Here is a 12,722-nt window from a genome sequence, read left to right as displayed (position 1 = left end):
ATTCAAAATAGGAGATCGGAAGTTCTTGTAGCAAAGACCACTGATTGCAAGGTAACAAAACACAATCAATGGTCTCAATCGTGCCAGAGGCACGAAGACAGAGACGGTCAGCTTAGCTGTGGGCTGCACATTCAGTCTGCAGAGCACAGAGTAGTGAGAATGGGTTCACCAACTCTGCCTTGGAAAATTCTGGGGCGGTGCCTGGAAAGAACGGAGTTTGGGGAAGAGAGGGAGCTCACTAGGGGCACGATGCCATAGAATTCACACTCCTCCCAGGGAACTGATCTCTGTAGTCTCTAGACATCAGTTGTACTTCCAAGAGAACTCCAAATCCCACCCGAAGGTTCGCAACCCTAAGCAAGATGGAACTGAACACAGCTTTTATATATTTTAGAAAGACACTTGAGTCTAGATAACCTTGTATGGTGCTTGACGTTTGAAGGTACTTAGCCCTGTATGTGAGCCCTACCAGCTGGGACAGCAAACCATCCATCCATCCATCCATCCATCCCTTTACTGGTACAGCTCCTAGCCAATAGGCTGTGAGCTAACCACAGTGAACTGCTGGGAAGAATTTTAAAAATTATTTTATTTTATATAATTTATTTAATTGTATATATGTTCTTTAAATTATCCCTGTGTCTCTTAAATTCAAATAAATCCAAAATAAACTTGACTACTGGAACCGTGATAGCTGGATCACAACCACCAAGCAGAAATCATAGCTTATTTGCAACAGGCATGTCTATATCAGGAATTAATGGATTGATGAGCTGTGCTCTTAAATGCTAATATTGTCTACAATAAAAGAAGACATGCTCCATGGTTTTGATAGAACCAGTTCCACACCCACATAGACGCTTGGAGTAGGGCTTTTTAGAATAGCGCCCACTCAAAACGGCTGTGGGTAATAGATTGAATCTTGCTCAAAAGAAGGCTCTTTTGTAAACTGGGAAGGTTAAGAAATCAGCATACGGACAACGAGAACCTGAAGATGTAAACCCATATCTATAAGCTATCTACAGAAGCTGATTTTGTAAATCTATAAACACAGAAAACTGAACTGATCAAAGCTTTGTGAGCTGCTCACTTTTGGAAAAAAAACAATTATGGGCTCAAATAACTGCCCTCCTTTAATTCTCTATGTAATGAGTTAGTCAATGCAAAAATAATTATGTTTTATCAAACATTTCATCAAATAATTATGTTTCATCAAATGGAGGCAAGGTGCTCTAGTAACATTTTTACTCATGTACTATACCCAAAATGAACACAAAAAATGAGGAGTATCTCTTGCCAGGAGATTAATGCCCTAATGTAAGAAAACTAACCAGACGCCTAAGGCTTCTTAAGTGTATTTCTGTACCTGAATCAGGCCTGCCCAGAATCATTTAGAACACTACGTTGACAGTGACAGTGGAACAGGAAGTTAAGGTATTTACAAGAGACAGAGAGGTAGAGTGGTTAGCGGATCAGACCAGGTTCAAATCACCACAGTTGCTGTGGAGGCTTGCTGGGAGACCACGGGCCGGTCATTCCCCCTGAGCCAAACTCACAAGGTTGCTGTTGTGAGGATAAAATCTAGGAAGGGATAATGATGTTATAAACCACTCTGGGTTCCCAATGGGGAGGGAAATGGGGGGCTATACGTTATCTAAATAAATAAATAAATATAGCTTTTCATCCCACATGGTTTCAAAACGATATCTTCTCGGTGTGTGCCTTCAGCCAAGCCTAATCTACCTTACAGGGTTGTTTATTTGAATGTATTATTTTTATTTGCAAAAGGCACGCCCTGCTTTTCTGCTCTCATCAGGGCTCTCAAGGCAGTTAATGGATTAAAAACATACGTCATAAAAACCACATCTTAAAAACCATTACAGCCAAACGAAAAAAACTCAATATTAAAACCAAGTTAAAACACAGTAAAATACACATACATACACATAAAAAGAACAATTAAGACACAGGGCAGGAAGGAGGAATCATTGAGGAAAATGCCAGACAAAGCACAAAAGCCGTCACCCGCTGGCAGCAAATAGCAACAGAAGGGGGCCAGAGAGAGTTTCAGAGTTTTGGTGCCACAACCAAGAAGGCCCTCTGCCGGGCTGCCGCCCGCCTAACCTCAGAATCCTGTTGTGATCAACTTAAGTACAGCACACTGTACTTAAGTTGTAATGGATCAACTTAAGTACAGCACACTGAGGTTCTTGTAATAAGGGCAGAATGGCAATATGTTCGGTAAATAATCTTGTCTATTTCCCCCCTTTTATACTTAACCCAGATGCAAATCAAAGGAATCTTTTCCACTCTGAACATTAATGTACAAAGCCCGAGCCACATTCCCTGGGACTAACATTTCTCATCCATCTGTCTTCTTGTTCCAAGCAAAAGGATAATTTCCTGATCACGCTAGAGGGGGTTAGTGGCGGATTCCATCAATCACAGCAGCAGAACTCTATCTAAAGGAATGCCAGGGGAGACAAGGCAATTAATTTTTTTAAAAAAATATCGAACCCAGAAAGTAACTTCCATCTTTAGAAGCAAGCCCTCTGCAAATGGCAGAATTTTGTCATCGCTCCACCTACAGCACCATCTGCTTCCAACGCTCCAAAGCCTTCCAAAGGGACTTCAGGAAGGAACAACAGGAAAAACACGGGTCGCTCGTTTTTAAAATGAAATAATCCAAGCACAAGCCAAGCCGCTCTCAGCTTTAACTCTTCTTTGGAGCAAAGCCAGAGGGCAACTCGGGAGCTGCATAACCCCACCATCCACTCTAAAACGGGGCAATTCACACACCAAACATGGATCACGTAACACATTTGGATTACGCTATGCGACAAGCACAGAGTTGGAATGAACAAGGTTTCCATGAAAGAATACTCTGGGCTGTTGCAAAGGTGGTCTAAAAAACAACACAAATTAGAATTCTGCACACAGGCAATCTAGAAAAACAAAATTCTGCAACCAGTATGAACTATGCCCATTTGCTGTATTTAGCTTTTTTTTTTTTTTTTTTTTTTACTAAACTGCAATTTAACGATCCTGATTTATTTATCTTGGCTGTTCTTGCCATGCAGAGAAGCAAGGGGTTAAAAAAGGTACTGACTCCCTATCTTTCACCATAGGAAATCTATTTCAGCCACTGCTTAAATTTAGAGATTATACCAGTTATTGTTCGCACGTACACACACATAAAGACTAGAACCTTTTTTGTTTTAAGGCTTTAAGCCAGTTCTTTGAGGTAACAGGTTGGATGCAGCAAAAAAATCTCCAGACAGAACGAGGGGTGAGATTTCTGTAGGATTCAAGCCATTTTACTATTTGCCGTTTTCCCTCTATCTTACAGTTTCATTACTTCTCGGATAAGGTTTTGTTATCCTTGACCTCTTTTTTTCTTATTAACTCCTATCTTAGTTGACGACCTTTTCCAGTTCTCTTCTAAAGCAGCAATCTGTATACTTGATTCTGTTCCACCTTCTAATTCAGAGCTCTACTGCACTTCCCCTGCCCCGCTCCAGTTCTTAACCTTTCTCATGAGGTCTGCTATTTTCTCCCACCCTAAGCAAACCTCCTATTGACCTTCTTTCTTTCTCTATTGTGCTCACTCCATTTTCATTTCCAAAATCCATCAACATCCTGCTGTTTCTCAATGCCTCAACTTTCTTTCTGCTAACTCACTGCTGGGTCCATCTTAATCAAGTTTTTCTCCTGTTCATTCCTCTGAATCTGGTTTTACTTCTGGTTTTGACAATCTCCTGTTTTTTTATGTCACAGTCAATTTTCTGTTCCTTGCTCTTCTCTTCAGCTTTTGATACTGTTGACCATTCTAGCACTGGAGGGATATGTGGTTTCCTGGTTTTACTCCAATCTTTCTGAAAGTTACTTTTCTATTAACTCCTTTCCTTCTTCCTACCAGAGGTCCTTAAGGGTCTGTTCTAGGTCTTCTTCTCTCCACCTCCTTCCTGTTGATCTTATTCTTCACACTGTTAAAACAGCTCTACATTTCTACTCCTATCTTTCTCTTCCCTTTCCAATATTTATGTTTGCCTCAGTGATATTTCTGGCTGGATGCCTTCCCTCTATCTGAGCCATTGGCTGGTCCTCCTTCTGCATCTACAACTTCTTCCTTTCTTCTTACTTTAAGCAACACCCCAATTCTTCCTTCTTCTAAAGTACCTGATATTTTATTCCTTTCTCTCCTTTCCTTCAACTCACTGCAAAACTTGCCCTTTCTAACTTTTAAATATTGCTAAAATCTGTTATTTCCTATCTGTATTTCCCCAAGGATACCAGCTTATTTTCTACCCTTTCCTGGCCTTCCATAATTCTCCTCCTGTGGATTGTTCTCTTGCCAAGCATCATCTGCTTTGCCTCCATCCTGAACCTGCTTATTTGGTCTTCTCCAGCTCTCATATTTCTCCTTTGTTAAAGGTCCCTTTCTGGTTTCCATCCCCATATTTGATCCTATTTAAGTTTCCCCTTTTTCTTTTCAACTACCTTCCCATTTTAAACCCTCTCTTATCCACATTCTCTTCTTTCTCCTTTCTCCTCTCTTCACTACTGATCCTTTCCCTCTTAACTAAGTCCTGGGTTGCTTTTTTCTATTTCATATCTCCATCTTTCCTGCTCCTTTTTTCTGGCACTTAACATAACAGCACCTCTTTATTTTTACAAGAGTTTCAACAACTCTAAAAATCAATGTATCTAATTCGCAACATGGCCCCATCAGTGAATACTTAAATCTGGAGATTGGGGTAATGAATATACCACACAATATACCATCTTTCTACAAACTTGAGAAAAGGCCCAGGTTCGCAGAAAAATATTTTTAAAAATAAACTGGAGTCATAAAATTCTCCAATATAATGGAAGCAGAACTATTTTAAATTAGGAAAACAGTATTAGACTCTCAAAAGCACCCCTTTACAAATTGGCCTTACCCAACTTCTTAAACCTATGGAGGAGAGGCTCCTAACAGTGCCATCGTAAGATAAGTTACAACGTGGTGTAGTGGTTAAGAGTGACGGACTCTAATATGGAGAAATAGGTTCGATTCCCCACCCCTCCACATGCAGCCTGCTGGGTGACCTTGGGCAAGTCACAGTTCTCTGTGAACTCTCTCAGCCCCACCTACATCGCAAGGTGCCTGTTGTGTGTGTGGGAGGGAGGGAAGGCGATTGTAACCTGCTTTGAGACTCCTTACAGGTAGAGAAAAACCAACTCTTCTTCTTCTATGCCCATTCACTTCAGTGGACTTAAAAGATAATAACTCTCTTTAGGGTAGTTTTAGACGTATCTGGTGGCGAAGGAAGCACTGACCCCCGAAAATCTTGTTGGTCTCTAGGGGTGGGGCCATGGCTCAGTGGTAGGGCATCTGCTTGGCGTGCAGAAGGTCCCAGGCTCAATCTCCAGCATCTCCAGTTAAAGGGACCAGGCAAGTAGGTGATTTAAAAGACCTGAGACCCTGGAGAGCCACTGCCGGTCTGAGTAGACAATACTGACTTCGATGGACCAAGGGTCTGATTCAGTATAAGGCCGCTTCATGAGTTCACGTGTCACACACCATTCTGGAACTCTATGGTTTGGGGTAAGACACACAACACTGCTTTCCAACCAGCTGCTTTCCAACCAGGAGGTGACTGGAAGTGAGTCTCAGCAGGTGGAACAACCTTCCCTTGTTAGACTGGTTTCCTCTAATAAACGGGATTTATCCAAGCAGGTCATGAGATATTTTTTTGTTTCTGCTTGAGAAAAGCTGGCCGCAGAGTTGCTCAGGGGATGAAGCAAGAACTCTCCTCTCCGCCTAATTAGAGGAAAGGAAGTGGGTGGAGTTCAGCCACCATTATACGTGTCCCCACTGTCTACTTCTTACGACAAACTGGGGTCAGCGGAGGCATCCCGTCCCTGCGATTCTTTTCTGCTCTCAACACAGAACACTTCGAGCGCAGCTTCATGGAAGAACAATATCAAAAAAGAACACATGAAAAGGGAAACTAACAAGCCCGAGCCTTGAAAAACCTAGGAATGCAAGCTTCCTCCCTTTGTCGGTAATATCCAAGAGGATTTTAAAATCCAACCTCGGCTGTAACTCTGATAGTTTCCCAGCAACCGAGGCACCTTACCTGTCCAGCCGGTGTAGGTGGAGCAGTCATGGGGGTCTGCCGTCTTCAGCCCTTCTTCCATTTGCTGCAACAAATCCTGCATTTTCGCAGTGACCTTTTTTTCAAAGTAAAAGCCGATCTGTTGACATAAAAATAGAAATTGTATCTGGCGCACACATTTTAAAAAAGCAAATTGGGGAGGAGAGGGGGACAAAGCAAGCCTGATATTTAGTTGATAATTTTCTACACTAAAGACAGACTTCCTGTCCTTTTACAGTCTATGGCAGGGGTGTCAAACTCAATTGTTACAAGGGCAGGATGTGACATAAAAGTCACTTGGTCCGGCCAGGCCCAGCAGCCATGGGAAGGGTTGGCTGCCTCGGCTGGCTGGATAAGAGCTCTCAAGGGGCCGGATCCGGGCCCCGGGTGTTAAGTTTGACATCCCTGATCTGTGGGGCAGAGAAAGCGTCAGCAAGGGGTGTGTGTCTCTTTTTAGGACCCTTCATAAGTCCTATTAGCTGTCTTCTCTCTCTACAATTCAGAATCCCATAGGATTCATTCAGCAATATAGCTGGTTAGCCAGTCAGAAAGAAAACAGATTTCTCAAAAGTGTCTTAAAGACAAAGGAATTGCCACAGTATTTTTTCCAAATTCTGAATCCTGTGGATTTTTGTCATGTTTATTTCCCCCATGTGCAGCCCCCCCTCCCACCCCGACTGGGCAAAATAATGACCCTTGTGAATCTATTTCAGCTCAGGAAAACAGCACCGGGCAGGAGGGAGCCAGAAGCCCCTCACCACACACACTGTGGCCCGAAAACGAACTGGGCCCCTACAAAGCTTCTAAGCAAAGTTGCCACTGGGAACCTACCCTGTGAGGTAGGTTAGGCTGAGTGTGACTGGACCAAGCTCACCCAACAAGTTTCCATGGCAGAGCCAGATTTTTAGCTGCATCCCCCAGAGCCAATCTGACACTTTAACCACTACACTTTAACCACTCCAGGAAATTGTGTGCCTATTTCATGTGTGATCTACCCAAAGATGACGAGAAGTATCTCTATGTATGTAAGTGCTGTTGGGTCGCAACCACCTTGAACCCAGCGAGAGGCTTTCAAGGCAAGGGAGAAGCAGAAGGGGTTTGCCTTTACCTTCCTCTGCAGTCATCTTCGATAGGTTCCCATCTACGTATGGACCCTGCTTAGCTTCTGAGATCTGACGAGATCCAGCTATACCAGGCTGCCTTCCCTCCTCTATGGGTATCTCGACTGCAACCAAAAGGTCTGAGCGATTCCCAACTGGCCAGACATCTCTCAATCATACGTCCGATTTAACTATCCTTGCCAACAGGTGATCGTTCCCATGAAGAATCATCAAACTCCAAATGATACCCAGGTAATCGGCCAGACTAAAATAAAACCTTTATGACATGGATCATGCAGTGCAATCCATGAACATGTCAGGGTGCATATAAACATCTCCATTAGTTCTTCAGTGTTAATGGCTCAAGCCTGCCAAGTCAGTTCCATTCCCAGGTGCCCCCCAACCCCCGAATTGAAACAAACAAGCAAACCATCAAAGTCTGAGGGCGGCTCTTCAGGCTGCCCTGCATTCATCCGTCATTACATTGCTACTAAATTTAACTGCTGTCAAAACATTATGATTCTGCATCAATGCACCAGCGATGCGATTCAGTCAAGGTAATGACTGGAAGTGAAGAGCTATGCACACAGACTTAAGATCATCTCAACATTAAATGATGTCTATAAATTAAAAGATGGGCACCTCCCCACCCCCAAGCTGATACCCATACCAGGCTTCCCAATGTTTGCTCGCCAGGGAACAGGGCCCCTAGCCTCTGGCAAGCCTTTGTCCTGGAGAAGATGATCATGCCGTGTTTTACAAGGAATTCACGGCTGGTCTCTTTTGTGCCGTGCTGAACTCAGGAGCAAAACGTTCAGGAGGAACCTGGTATCTCACCCTCCCCTCGACTGAGTCTACTGAAATGGTCCAGGAACTCAGGATGCCTCAATTTCTCTCTCTTCCCCAAGTCCTTGGCATGCTCCTGAGGCCTTGAGAGAAAAGGGAAGGCCAGCCACTGTCTCTTAGCCTGATAGCCCAGGGGCTATAGCTCAGTGGCAGAGCATCTGCTTGACATGCAGAAGGTCCCAGGTTCAGTCCCAGCATCTCCAGTTAAAGGGACTAGGCAAGCAGATGATGTGAAAGACCTCAGCCTGGGACCCTGGAGAGCTGCTGCCAATCTGAGTAGACAATACTGACTTTGATGGACCAAGGGTCTGATTCACTAGAAGGCAGCTTCATGAGTTCATGTTTATCTACCAGGACCTGATTTTTACTCACCGCAGGTGACCTGGCAATTTAAAAGCCTGTTCCACCCTATGCCTCGGGTGCACCATTAATTCCTCTGTGGGTACTCACCAATTGTGTAGCTGGGCTTAGTAGCCAACTGCTATTATCTACTAGTCAGCTGTCAAATCCCCTTTTAACAGAGCCGGGCAGCAGACAGAAACAACAGGAGTATCTTGCGTTGCTTCTGCCTATTCCAAGATTATCCAGGACACAAAAGAACACTCTCTTCCCTTCAGCACACACCAGACAAAAGTTAGTCCCTCTGTCTCAACCTAACCTACCTCACAAGATTGTTGTCAGGATAAAATGGGACAGGAGAGAATTAAATACACACACACCCTGAGCTCTTTGGATGTGGCAGGAATAAATGCAGCATGCGGTGCACACCTAAGCCAATTGGTTATGGCAGAAGAATAATCATAGACACATAGTGTTGGAAGGGGCCTCCAGGATCATCTAGTCCAACCCCCTGAACAATGCAAGAAATTCACAACTACCTCCCCCCCACACCCCCAGTGCTCTAACACCTAGATATCAGGTGGAATTGCTTCCACAAAGGGGGCAAATGTCAACACAGCCTCAGTTCCTATGCAGCCAACAAAGAAAACCCTGATCGTAATACATCGTAATAATATGTATGTAATACATACATGATTTCTATGAACCAGATGGAAATGCAATTTGCTCCAGTGAACTTCTGTTGCAGCAAAATGAAACAGGCTAAAACAAAATGAAACAGGCTAAACCCCTCTGGCACTACTGTACGGATGAGCGCTGCCCCCCAACTCATAAGAGGCCACGGGAACAGGCTAGCGGCCTTCTTGGCTTCCGTGGCACAGGAGAAGGCTGGGGGAACAGAGGAAAGGAACAGACTGGTCCCCAGGACTAGCAAGCCGCGTGTCATGAATTTTATGCAAATCTCCTTTGGAAAGTTGAAGACTCCAAGCAAAAAGAAAAAAAGTGAACATTGGCTTGAGATTTTGATCTTCAAATTGGGGCTACACATTGAAGCTGTCCTTTGGGCAAAGGTTTTAGTGCCAACTAAGACTGGTGGAAGGCTGAGTCAACCTTGAGCTGGCTACCTAAAAGAGACTTCTGTCGGAACTGAACTCAGGTTGTGAGCAGAGCTTGGACTACCCAGCTTGCCAGGGGTAAAGGGAAAATGACTGGGGAAGGCAATGGCAAACCACCCATAAACACAGTCTGCCTAGGAAATGTCGGGATGTGACGTCACCCCATGGGTCAATAATGGCCCGATGCTTAGCATTGCTTCTACGAGATTCAACAAAATAAGGTGCCAATGGTATTAACATCTGTAACTGGGAGATCCGTGCATGAAGAAAGTTACATGAGAACCTTTATCTCTGACAAGCTCTTTCTACATGGAAGGGTTTTGTTTTTATGCGGAGGAACATTTCATCATGTGAGCCCCACTTACAGTTAGAAAGGACACCCCCCACAATGAAAACTAGGCCCCAGTAGCCAGGCAATCTGGTGCTTCAGAAAGGCCCATTAATTTTGAGAGCCAGTGTGGTATAGTGGTTGAGAGTGATGGGCTAGGATCTGAGAGACCTGCATTCGAATCCCCACTCTGCCACAGAAGCTTGCTGGGTGACCTTGGGCCTAGGGTTGCCAGCTCCGGGCTGGGAAATACCTGGAGATTTTTGGGGTGGAGCCTGAAGAGGGCGGAGTTTGGAGAGGGACTTCAATGTCATAGAGTCCAATTGCCAAAGCGGCCATTTTCTCCAGGTGAACCGATCTCTCTCGGCTGGAGATCAGTTGTAATAGCAGGAGGTCTCTAGCTACTATCTGGAGGTTGGCCACCCTACTTGGGCGTCATACTCTCTCAGCCTAACCTACCTCAAAGGGTCGTTGTAAGGATAAAATGGAGAGGGGAATAATGTGAGCTGCCTTGGGGAGAAAGGCAGGGTATAAATGAATAATATATATATAAGCTTATATTACATTTTATGCAGAAGCATGTCTTCACGATAGGGACTAATTCCAGCTTCGGCCCTGTTAGACTCATGTGTCAGAATTAAACAAGAGTCCACTGAGCACCCTTAAAGACTAATGCTCTATTCCAGCGTAAACTTCCGGAACTCAGTGGAATGCCTTTGAGGGCGCTTCCCGAACCCCTGTTTAATCCTGCACCGCAAGCATGAGCCTCCAAAAGTCTTGTTCATTGCTCCGGCCAGCGTTTGCACCCTTTCCACGCTCTCGAAGCGCGTGCGCAAAACGCCTGAGAGGCGAAGGAGATCAAAAGGGAGAAATGCAAACAGAAAACGGGGGAGGAGTGATAGAAAAAACGTACCCGGAAGGGACAGGTTCAGAATTCATTAATACTGTCAATTGCCCAATCAAACGTTAACACATCAAACTGTGTAAACTTAATAGTGCTGTACAACAGTATTGTGTGTGTGTGTGTGTGAAGTGCCGTCAAGTCACAGCTGACTTATGGCGACCCCTTTTTTTGGGTTTTCATGGCAAGAGACGAACAGAGGTGGTTTGCCAGTGCCTTCCTCTGCACAGCAACCCTGGTCTTCCTTGGTGGTCTCCCATCCAAATACTAACCAGGGCCAACCCTGCTTAGCTTGCTACATCTGTAGCCTAGGCCATCCAGGTCAGGGCCAACATCATGCATAACCATCATTAACTCTATCTTTTAGCCATTCTGGTTAAAAGCTGAGATGTAAGGTGAAATGATAATCTAGTCTGCCATGCTAATTCTTGCCTCTGTGTGCGTGAGAGACAGCAGCCGTCACATTGCAGCCAACTTATGGCAAACCCATATAGTTTTCAAGGCAAGAGACTAACAGAGGTGGTTCGCCATTGCCTGCCTCTGCATAGCAACCCTGGAGTTCCTTGGTGGTCTCCCATCCAAATACTAACCTGGGCCGACCCTGCTTCGCTGCTGAGATCTGACGAGATCAGGCTAGCCTGGGCCATCCCAACAGTATTACACATTGGTTCTTGTAGGTTATCTGGGCTGTGTAACCGTGGTCTTGGAATTTTATTTCCTGACGTTTCGCCAGCAACTGTGGCAGGCATCTTACTACTCTGAAGATGCCTGCCACAGTTGCTGGCGAAACGTCAGGAAAGAAAATTCCAAGACCACGGTTACACAGCCTGGATAACCTACAAGAACCAATGAACTCTGACCGTGAAAGACTTCGACAGTATTACCCATTGCTTATATAAATGAAAATATAAAGATCTATAAAAACAACAGTTTTATCACCATAAAATGTATAAAAGTGGAGAGCCTTCTAACGCAGGGGACAGATTAGAAACCGACCTCGCCCTTTTACTGGGAGGGAGGGAGGTGGGGGGGGCAAATGATCCGAGTTTGCAACCGCAGGGGGGGGGGGCTGGAGCGGGGCGGGGCGGGCCGCGAACGTTCGAAAAGCCTCCCGCCCATCAAAGCGCCGCCGCGGTCCGGGCCAGCGTTCTAGAACGCCGAGGGCCCCAGCGTTCCGGGCCGTCGGGGCCCGCCCAGCCCCACTCACCTTCCCGTCGCCCCCGAAGGGCAGGGGCTCGCCCCCCTGGGGCGTGGACGGGCTGCCCCGCTCGCCCTCCGAGCCGCTGGGGGAAGCGTCGGCGGCCCCGGCCGCAGGCCCGGCCCCGTGGCCTGGGTAGTCCGGGTAGGGGTTGTGGAAGGCCCGCTCCTCCATCTCCGCCTCGCCCCCCAGCTGCAGCTTCAGCCTTTTGGACAGGCCCTCGCCCATCTCCGCCGACGCCCCCTGCCCGCCCACCGCGGCACGGCAAGCCGCCCGGGACACGCTTCGTGGTGTGAACCGCAACGCGAAGCAGGAGGCGCTGCGGATATTGGGGGGGGGGGTGAGGTTGCTGCTGCCGGTCCGAGAGAGGTGGGGGGGGGGGCTTCAGCCGGTGTCGGGGCGGCCCCCGCCGTGGAAAAGCGACGCCTCCCGGCTCATCGCCCGCGCTGGCTGCTCACGAGCCCGCAATCTCTAGGAGCATCGCTGTCGGCACATCTGGGAAGCATCTGGGAAGCATCGATATGGGGGTGGGGGTCTTTCGCCGCTCCTCCCCCCTCCGTCCGAGGCAGGCCCCCGGTCGACGTTCCTTGCGGCCGCTTGCCCCTCCCCGGGGGTGCCACCTCCCCGGGAGCGCCACGCCCTGCAAAGGATGGGGCACTTTCCCGGGGATCAGGCTGGAGGGGGGGGGCTGCAACCTCCCCCCCCCCCCCGCGGATCAACCCTCAAACGCCGACCCGGTCAGATCCAGCCGG

The 12,722-nt window shown here is 46.7% G+C and overlaps 1 protein-coding gene across 1 annotated transcript in view; it reads right to left on the bottom strand.

Annotated features, from left to right (window-relative positions):
* LANCL2 (LanC like glutathione S-transferase 2) overlaps positions 1-12,198 on the bottom strand; it is a 29,915-nt gene extending 17,717 nt beyond the window's left edge. The window contains exons 1-3 of the mRNA XM_056857039.1: positions 11,980-12,198; positions 7,914-8,036; positions 6,126-6,243 (exon numbers count right to left, since the gene is read on the bottom strand). Of these exons, the coding sequence (XP_056713017.1) occupies positions 6,126-6,243; positions 7,914-8,036; positions 11,980-12,198 (460 nt within the window). The remainder of the gene's footprint in view (positions 1-6,125; positions 6,244-7,913; positions 8,037-11,979) is intronic.
* Between the last annotated feature and the right edge of the window lie 524 nt (positions 12,199-12,722).

The sequence above is a fragment of the Euleptes europaea genome, chromosome 11, assembly GCF_029931775.1.
Source record: "Euleptes europaea isolate rEulEur1 chromosome 11, rEulEur1.hap1, whole genome shotgun sequence".
NCBI classification, from domain to species: domain Eukaryota; kingdom Metazoa; phylum Chordata; class Lepidosauria; order Squamata; family Sphaerodactylidae; genus Euleptes; species Euleptes europaea.
Note: the sequence above shows the minus strand (reverse complement) of the source record. Positions and strands in the feature narration are given on the sequence as shown.